Source organism: Platichthys flesus, chromosome 1 (genome assembly GCF_949316205.1).
Source record: "Platichthys flesus chromosome 1, fPlaFle2.1, whole genome shotgun sequence".
Classification (NCBI taxonomy): Eukaryota; Metazoa; Chordata; class Actinopteri; order Pleuronectiformes; family Pleuronectidae; genus Platichthys; species Platichthys flesus.
The window spans coordinates 15,240,658-15,250,817 of NC_084945.1; the positions used below are offsets into that span (position 1 = coordinate 15,240,658).

General features: G+C 42.2%; 1 protein-coding gene across 1 annotated transcript in view; it reads right to left on the bottom strand.

The window, feature by feature from the left end:
* Positions 1-8,182, bottom strand: part of prtga (protogenin homolog a (Gallus gallus)) — a 28,392-nt gene extending 20,210 nt beyond the window's left edge. The window contains exons 1-2 of the mRNA XM_062386661.1: positions 8,116-8,182; positions 6,479-6,781 (exon numbers count right to left, since the gene is read on the bottom strand). Of these exons, the coding sequence (XP_062242645.1) occupies positions 6,479-6,781; positions 8,116-8,182 (370 nt within the window). The remainder of the gene's footprint in view (positions 1-6,478; positions 6,782-8,115) is intronic.
* Between the last annotated feature and the right edge of the window lie 1,978 nt (positions 8,183-10,160).

A 10,160-nucleotide genomic window follows, 5' to 3' on the forward strand; every position in this document is an offset into this window, starting at 1 on the left:
CCTAAAGCTATAGACCTGCTGAGTGCTGCAGGAAGGTAATGACTGGATGGAGCAGCCACATCCAATGTGGATAAGGTTTCCCTGAGACTGAGCTGTTGCCAGCTACCGGAAAATAAGGCCCAACTTGAATTACAACAAAGCCTTCTATCTTGACACAAAAAATCCAACCGAACTGTATGAGGAAGAGTTAAGTTGTTTTGTAATTCTTTTTGTTAATAAATGCTCTCTTTGGCAGTGGCTCCTCCTAGGTCATAAAAGCCATTAAGGTCACACACACTTCTGTCCCATCCCCCTCTGTGCTCAGAAAGCTGCAGAAGCCCGGGATCAATCATTAGTTAAACAAAATCAATTGCACTGACGTTCTGATAGAGAGGGACTATTGAGAGTACCAAAAGAAAAGAAAAACTTAAAACAATGGGCAATCACAGCTGCTAAGGTTAAATCCATCATCACAAATCAAACCATCAAGGTACACAGATGCAAATATCAACACACATGAGGATTATTCCAATGGAGCAGAAAGTTTAAGCTGTATAGCTTTTCAGTTATTTGCATTTTCTAAAGCTCCATTTCAAAATGTCAGTGAAATCATAACCAATTAAGTAATAGATGAACAAATACACATGATGACAATGTTTATTTGTTAGAAAACATCCAAAATAGTTCTATTGTGCCACGAATAGAAATACACATATGTAGACAACTTGAATATGGAAACTCATTTTCTACTTCTGAAGTCAGAAACCCCACAACAAACAAACACATGACTTTCTTTGTGACTTGCCCATTGCCTGCCTCAATCGTTAGGGTTAGGGTATTGGATATGGACAGTTTTATCAGCAGATTCTTCCACAGACATACAACACCATGCTGTAGTAACCTTTGCTTTCGAGGGAGGAAATCCCTCCACTGTCATAAATACACAGCAGTGTTTATGAGGGCCATGATGGAGGACAGTGTGTAGGCAGTGTTGCCAGGTGTTGTGGTGCTAAACAGCTGAATCATGACTTTTACACAATCAACAGGAACGTGCCTTGAAATCTCTAAATTAATTTCAATAATGCATTTATGAAATATAAAATTGTTTACTGAACATCCGTTTCCCACACCTGTCTGTGTGACCGATGTCGTTTTTTTTAAACCACAGACAAATTGTCGTCTGATCTTTTTACCATGGACACATTTAATTTAATTAATCATGACTGCTTACCCCTCTTAGCTCCGCTGTGGTTGTTTAATTTGAGGACAGCAGTGGTAAGAGACCCCCACCCCTCCACACCACCCTCCTCCGCCCCCTCAGTTAACGCAGGCTCTAACAAAAATGCCATTAATGTGCTGAAGTGATATGACTGCAGGGCATGAGAGATGAGCTGCACTGATCCTCTGCCTCTCTACTTTGCCGCTCCTTTCGGTCAAATGATGGTGGATTGACAAACAGTGAGAAAATCATTGATTATTGATCAAATACTAAGATAAGGTAAGAAAAAATCTATGTCCAGCTTTGACCAGAGCACTCCCGACTGAAATTAGGAGGCTGACCTTCTACTTTCTGCCAGGAAATGTATAATTTGGAGATTAAAAGATCTTTGTTGCTAAAGGGGTAAAAGAAAAAAAATCTTTAAGTTCCCTCTGAGTCTATACATAGAAACACTGTAGTTTTGTTTACCATAGTTATTTTTACTCCTCAGCCTTTCCCCTTAAAAGCATGAAGAAAGAGTTCTGACCATCTGCCCTTCCGAGCATTCTCACCTCTGACCTATGACCACCACAAATCCTGGCTAGCACCCAACTCAGGCCTGAGCCCTGCATGACCACCCTGAACCAGCTCTGCTGCCCTGCAGACTGCCTGCAAATCTCTCACATCATCTTCCAGCTGTTTTAAATGCTGTTTTGTAACAACACCCTTCCCTGCTGTATCAGTGACATCTGCCAGTTGCTGCCAATACAACAACTAAAATAATACATGCAACCCAGCTGCTGCAAGAGAGAGCACGCCTAGAAATGCTCACTCAACACCTTCTCTTTCAGAAGCTGCATTATTTGAATACACACAAGTTGTGTCATGTTGAATCACAAAGTTAAAACAAAAAGCAAGCTTGTCTAAAAGTGAGAGTAATGTCATTATAGCTTTTTGGTTCATTACACTGCCGTTTCTTAATGTCCGAGGGAGAGAATCTGTGTTTGCTTCCCATCAGCTTGCAACAGATGGGCCGGCTGATGGCAACAGCTCAACAAACTGAAGGTCAGTGGACAGGTCAGGCCCAAACAAAGGTTCCCTTACAAATACCAGGAATTAGTTCAGCCCTCTCTCCTCTGATTACTGTGGTCAGTTTCTGAGCCAGAGCACAACATAGCACTGCATACCTTACCTGAATGTGACAACTAGAGGAAAACAGACTTGTCGCTCTGTTTGTGCTCTGATGTAATACTGCAATGGATCTATGTCTACACTGCGTTTCCTGCTACAAATAACTTTCAAAACAATTTAACTCTCATCTTAACCACAAACCACCTGAATCTTCTTAAGACTTATAAAAGGATATCAGATCTTCAACCATCGGTTTCTGTTGTTTAGTTGTGTTAGTTGTGAATATACTTTGCAATGACGCTGCAGGAAGAAATGCAACCTGTATCTTCAAATATTGTCATACTGGTTTCCCCCTGATCTCCCACAACTCATACAAAACAATATGCACTTTCAATATCATACCTAGCATTGACAAGTTCGGGAGCAATATATTATAATGAAATTGTCTAAAATAATAGCTTTTCAAGACCTTAATGCAGATTGTTTTTCTGGAATAAGGCAAGTTATTTTTCTATGGAGGAGGAATAATCTCATCAACAGTATCTGTTACTTTATTTTCACCCCCACATGGTTTCAACATTGTAGCTGACCAAAGCAGTTTGTGTTCAGCTCATTAACTATGTGGATGGCATTGATGTCCCCCGACCATCCCTAGCCCTGCCCAACCCCCAGGGTGCCGTCTTTTAGGAGACATTAAAATTGATCATCCTCTCCTGATCCTGCAGGCAGCATGTTAAATTGAGGGCCTTCAGCTTCAGGAGGCCTATGAAAAACCTTCACTGAATTACTACGATAACCCTCAGAAGTTTAAAATGTACTCATGGGTCCTATTCCTGCGAACTGGTACAATCTAAATAATTTGATTTACTCATTCCACAACTTCTACTAAGAAACGCAGGTATTTGATCATGTTATAAAAACTTTAAGCTGTTAAATGACACCACAGGAGATTAAAATAAGGCCCTGGGAAAAGAAAAAAAAGAGGGCTGATAAGCAAGAAGAAGAAGAATGCAAAGCTGAAAGAGCCCACAAATCAATCACTCCCTGGTTGGCAGATGTGCCGCTGCTCCACACAGGCTGCAGGATAGTCAACTGACCACTTGCCTGGCTAAACAAAGAACTGCTCCCATGAGCAGGGTGACCTCTCAAAGTGCCGGCCGTGTGTGGGGGGGGGGGGGGGGGGGGGGGGGGCGGTGTGAGAAGGAGTATTCGACCCCTCCTCCAACCCCTTATCTCTGCCACAAAGTTTTCCAATCATTCAACAGCAACTCTCCACTCACCACTGACAGTGTCTTCATTGTCTTTAATCTCACGGCCCAGAGGTAAAGAGGTCAATGTGTAAACATCTATATGTTGTCTTAACACAAGTTGGATCCTTTGTCAGAACGTGTAATAAAAATAAGTTGGTGGCTGATAACAAAATAAAACTTATGTGAATGTTAAAATGACAAAACAGAGATAGAAAGACATTTATAAAAAATAAAAGTAGACCCATCGATGTCTATTGCAGCAACTGATAAAACTAGATTGTCTCACTGCGCTCCACGTATTGAACAATTAAAGAGACCTTTGACCTCTCGGGCCTGCCATTCAGGGGAACCATGGTAACCTTTCGTGTCCAGCAGAGGAGAAAAACAAGATTCCAGGCTTTGCGCTCTCTCACTTAAGGGCATTTCGTTCACTCACATCACAGCCCACACTGTCCAAAGTTTGCTTTCGACTTATTGGGGTTTGAAATTTAACCCAGCTGGCGAAAGTCAGATGTATTCCTCAGCAACTGAAATAAAGCTGTAGTGCTGATCTGACTGCCTCTGGACACAGCAACATCAACTTTTAAAAGTGAGCTGCCTGCAGCAGCTAAATCAAAAACCTTGATGACCTCTTGATGATCTAAAATTGCTCATTGGCTTTTGCGGTTTTTAAAATGATTTTGAAAAACAGGCACTTTACTTCATATGGTAGTGTGACTTGTATCTATTGGCTTATCTAATCCTCTCAGATCCTGTGTCAGGTGTTTTTTTTGGTTTTGCCTGCATGCTCATGGCAGGAATGCACATAGCTAAAGCTGAAACCAGTAGTGTTATGATGAGTGAGCTGTGGCTGACAACGCTGTCAGCAGCCCTGACAGGAGAGACAGTGTGGTAGAGTTCTCAACTGAGCTGTGACACAGATACAAACTTCTGTGTATATACAAGGTGCTGAAAGTCAGATTTCCTGCCCATACACAGTCTACTTGTATTCAACTGTCATTTACACCAACCTGAGCCGTACCTGATGATGAATCCTCTGTTTTCATGCTCTAAATGCAGTCACATGGTGCAATAAATCCCAATCAATCTGAGGTCTATTGACAGAAGTCACATGCTGAGGCTCATGTGTCACATTCCTTTTAATCAGGTCCAAATCCCATCTCACCTTTGTGCTGTGACAAGCCACCGTTTAAGGTGACCCTCACCCTCCATCCCCATCACACTCCTAAATGAACCCAGGTCCACAGTTTCAACAGATGAGCATACAAAGCTCACAGGTTCCCCATGATCCTTTTTAAAGCATCATCAACTGCATCTCGTAAAAACTAAGCAAATGAGAAAAGATTGGGATATAAGAGGCATTTCAATCTACAGTTCAGGAAAACAGGAACTGAGGCTTCAGGACATAGCATTATTAAGTTAAATGGCACACAAATTGCCCACATCCCTGAGTAGACTGTGATGCAACAGAGTCATGCTGCTAAATGAGGATTGACAGCCTGACATTTAATCAAAAAAACGTAAAGTTCAACCTCCAAACTTTAATTTTTACAATTAATGTTATTCAGCTTGGGTGGTGAACAGGTCCGGCCGTTCTATTCCCTCATGTCAGGACAAATAGTTGCCACCAAGGAAAGCCCCTTCTTTTGCGAGCACGGGGAGGTGGGGGGTGGTGCGGACAAAAACAGTCAGAGTGAAAAGCTTTTCACTCTTTCACCAGAGTAGTCAGGCAGAAAACAATTGTGTGCAAAGCTCCAGCTCCCTCTGACCTGGCAGGGTCTGCCATAAAGTTCGGTCATTTAGACACTCGGGGTTAGGCCAGGGTACTGGGAAACAGCAATTCACATTGGTGTGTGTGAGCGCGTACGCGAGTGTGCGCACACCGCCTGCAACAACCCCCACAGCTACCTCTGTGTCCTTCAACTGAGCATTTCTCAGGTATGTGCAAATTTTATGAGCTTCCAGATAGACCCTCAAGCATGTCTAAGTGCCATTTTAAAACAAACTAGTAAAGCTTACTGGCAGCCTTTATCACCTCTTAACTTCTATAAAGCAGGTTAATCCCTCAATTAATTAATAAAACTAGATTTACTTTATGTACCAGGAAATATGAGCACAACAGCTGGGATGTCAAACCGAGAGACTGTAAGTTAAATACTACTCAGAAGTGTCAGGAGCAGACCTTAAAACCGAAAAATCCAATATGGAATTAAATTGAAAAAAGGATTATTATTCCTATCTTGCAATGTTAAATAAATGCAACTTTAATTGTGACTGCCAACGAATTGCATGAGGGCTAAGGGAGTTAATATACATTCTGCATTCTGCAAAAGTGGCACAGCAAGATGTATGGCCTGTAGGGCAGGAGGAGGGGATATGCGGTCCAAAAAAACTAACCCTGCCTGAAGCTTCTCTACCCCCCCCCCCCCCCCCCCCCTTTAAATTACGAGGCCAGTGCTGGAGGAGAAAGCATTCCAAAAGAACAATTCCTCTAGCGATCAGGGTGCAATAACATGAAAGCCCTGGCCCGTGAATAGGGGTCATCTGCTCTTTAGCACTGGAGAGTCGGTATCCTGGACAGCTCCTAACCTTTAAATTCTCCTGCTCCTTCATTTGCACACCAATGGGCATATTCCCCCTTTCAAACAGTATCTTTATCTTAAGGCTCCAACCGTACTGGATTTGTTCAACTCCCTGCTAGCTGCCCGAAACGCAACACAAAGCAGCAAAAAGTTAAATAAACCAAATGAACACAAACGTGTACAGGTTGACATTTCCTTGGATGTTTACTTGGGGGGGGGGGGGGGGGGGGGGCGGGGGGGTAATGCTGGCTAACAGAAACAAGTCTTCAGAATTTGACTTCCACCATCAACCTTCATGACACCACACGCAACCTTTACAATGACAGAGCGATACTCACTTGCGATTGTAAGGCGGGCTTTCTGACTCAGGATTGCTCCGTACTTGTTCTGAGCAAGGCACTGATAGAACCCTTCATCTGATTTGTCGGCTCTTCGGCTCTCCACTTCCGAAATATAAAGGGAGCCATTGGAGAGAAGGTGCACGCGTTCGCTCTCCACCACTCTTACTCCATTCTTGAGCCATCTGACGACGATGGGTGCCTCTCCATGCGCCTGACACTTCAAAATGACAGCTTCTTTTCGCATGGCGGTGACATCATGCGGCTCCTTGATGAAAAATAGCTCGCTAAAGCATAGAACACCTGTAGAAAGAGAGAGAGGGGGGTGGGGGGGGGGCAGAGGTAGGTATCAGGATGGGAACTTCTGTAAGGGAGGAGGCGCCCAATAAAGAGTTTAAAGCATTTACACACTAGTCAAACTGGCTTAAAGTGATTTAAAAGGTGAATTGTAAATCTGTCTGTGGGCTTTTCCCAATCCCCCCCTGTAGATATTATCTACATTCACAGTGTCAGAAGGATTAAAGTGTGACATGGATTGAAAGGTCCCGCTAAAGTGAGGTATCCCACTGGACAGGCCTGGAGGTCCTGTACAGGCATCTCACCGCTGTAGCTTCATAAACTCTTTCTACTCCGCTTTAATCCAATTACTCATGGCTCATAAAGTCACAGGCTGAAGGTGAAAACAGCTGATCCAATTAGTCCCTTTGGTTTACACAGAAATACACGGCCACGCTCTGAACGTGGACTTTATGAAATGTGTCATTAATCTGAGATCTGAGGGGAGGACACAGAGACACTGGGTCACTCATAATAGGACACAATCAGGATTCATTACATCAACAGAAGGTTTGTCACTTCTAATTCAAAAGAACAACATAACAAAATGCAAAGTACGCAAATATTTTCATTTGATAGTAAAGATTTTCTGCCAGGTCAAAGGCAAGGAACGCTCCTGAACCCTGATATAACATGCATGTCTCTTCAGCCATTTATCTCTGTATTGATAGATTGTGTCATTGGTCAAATTGGTCACAAATAATACAAAAATACAAACATTGCTAATGTTCCATGTTTTGTGTTTGGAAACTAGGAGCAGCATCTCAAGGGGTTCATCCTCTAATCTAGTTTTCAAAATAAATGTGCTCTGGTCTCCTCTGCTCTGACCACTCGTTGTGACCATCAGTGTTTACAGATGAAATTTTAAGTCACATTTTTGGACACCAACCTTAAATAGACCTGATCTCTTGATATGCCGCTAGTAGAGCCATGGAGTTAACAAGGGTCTAGAATCAGAGTTGTTTCGATGAAGCAGTGAATACACCCACAAAACATGAACCATTTAAAGCAGGTACTATTTAAACAGTTGACAGTGAATGTCAGGAAAAAAGAAATAGTTGACTTGACAGCCGAATTAGCTTGGTGTCGTGGATTATTTGTCTTCAGGCTCGTTTATCAGCGGATGTAAAACTCTGAACACAACTTTTTCCCTTTTTAAGCTGTTTGATAAATGTTGTAACTTCCCAGGAGCTGGGAACTCGAACGTGGTCCGCTCCTGCTGAAGCTCCACAGCTCAGTCCCTGGCGTTACTCAGTGTTCTCCGTCTCACGCAAAATGCCCAGGACGTGTTTTATCCTCACCTGAGAGCGGGAGAAGGACGAGGAGGAACAGCAGGCGCTGCTTTAATTTCCCTTTAACCGGCGCCATTTACGTGAGTTGTCCTGGCATCGCTAACTACAGCTGCTCTCTCATGCCTGTTCCCTGCAGATGAGCTGCGCTGCTACTGAGCTCAGAGACCGGGAGAGAGTGCGAAGCTGCGTCTTCCTCCTCCTCCTCCTCCTCCTCCCCCTCCTCATCATCGCCACTGCTCACGGGACAGTTCAGTGCAGCGCCACCTGGCTTCGGTCACACACAGGACGGCAACACACACCACGTGCATCCTGCTCCACATCCACACGGCACTCAGCAGCTTTCACACTGCTGACACATCACATGAAATCCTCCTCAATAAACAGAAATCACATGATAACTTTTACATACAACAAGTAGATCTAGTCAAATGTAGGGATAGACCGATAAATCCTTTATTGATCACCTTTCTTTCTTTCACGTGGCTTCTTTTTGAATTACTTTCCATTTTGTCTTCTTAAGCACTTTGTAACTTTATTTAGAAAAGTCCTGTATAAATAAAGTTTATAAGTGAGATATTATTTCACAATAAACAATCCAGCAACAAGCAATGTGTACTGAAGTACAAGCAGATCTATCCAAAGCTGGGCCCACCATTCTACTGTCATTGTCACCCTGCCTTGGCTGAACCTCTTTATACGTTTACACTCTTTATTCAGTATTGTGCAAAATGTCACTATCATACCTTATATTGTACCAAAACATACGTATTGATCTGCAAAGAACTCTCACCTGCAATAAATTGTAAGTGTAGATAAATAACAATCAACAACCTTTCCTTCCGAATCGCCACATTAACCCGGAAAATATTGCATGTGAGCTCCAACCACACCTCTCCTCACGATGCATATTTCCACAAAAGTCTATTTATAAGAGGACATAAGCAAAATTCATTTAACTAACTTTTGGCTGCAAAATATATCGAATTTCAGTTTCTTAGTTTCAGGTTTCAGATGTCATCTGACTGGAATATTAATGTTGCATGATCTGAATTAATAACTTAACAGTTGTGAAGTCTGGACATGACAACAAAACCCAGATCGACCCATGATGAATGTTCTGTTGATCTTTTAACAATGAGACTTTTCCTCCTGATCACTTTACCAATAACCCTTTCACTTCTCCTTATCAATACAACTGGAGCAGTATTGATGGGAGCAGATCCCTCAGTATTTGAGAATGAATGGTTTATACAGACAGAAAGAAATGTTAATGGAGATGAGTTTTTCTCTTGTCTTTTAAAACCGGGCCCTGCATTACCAGGAAGCATTGATAGGAGCAGGACAGCTGCTGTGTCAATGTCGATATTGATCCGATGTCCATCCCTTATTGTGGAGCGAGATCCCCCCCTCTCCAACCTTTATTCAGCAGCTAGACCGCAGCCCAGCTGTGACTTCCACTCAGTCAGTAAAATATGCAAAGCGCTAATTCAGTCCCTGTGAAAACTGCTCTCTTTGATAAATCTGGAAAATAGAAGAGTATTCTCAGTGATATCAGCTGATACAACAAAACAACACATGCCGATGTTCTGTTAAAATGCAGATTCCTGTCATTTGTTCTAATTGTCTCAATGAAGTTTATTTTACATGGGTGCTTTATGTTAGTTTCCCGTGACCTTTTCTTATTAAAATTAGGAAGCTATTATCTCTCTGAAATTGTTTGGGAGAAACGGATGCATGATTTGTTTCTTTAACACAACTCACGTATAACTTTGTTCAGATAAAAGTCCACAATAAAAGAAACAGTTTTGAGTTTTCTTTCAAATTAAATGTAGAATCTCAGTGTTATCTGCATGACGAAATGTTCAAAAAGATGTTAATATCAATGCTAATTTGAATAAATACTTGTTAAATGTAAAATGCAATGTGATGAAATGTAAATGTAAAATTCCCACATAAATCTTCACAATTGCCTCAGGTTATTAAACAGCTGATTGTAACATGACCAGTTGTTAAAATTACAACCTCTCCCACACACACACACAAACACGATTCAA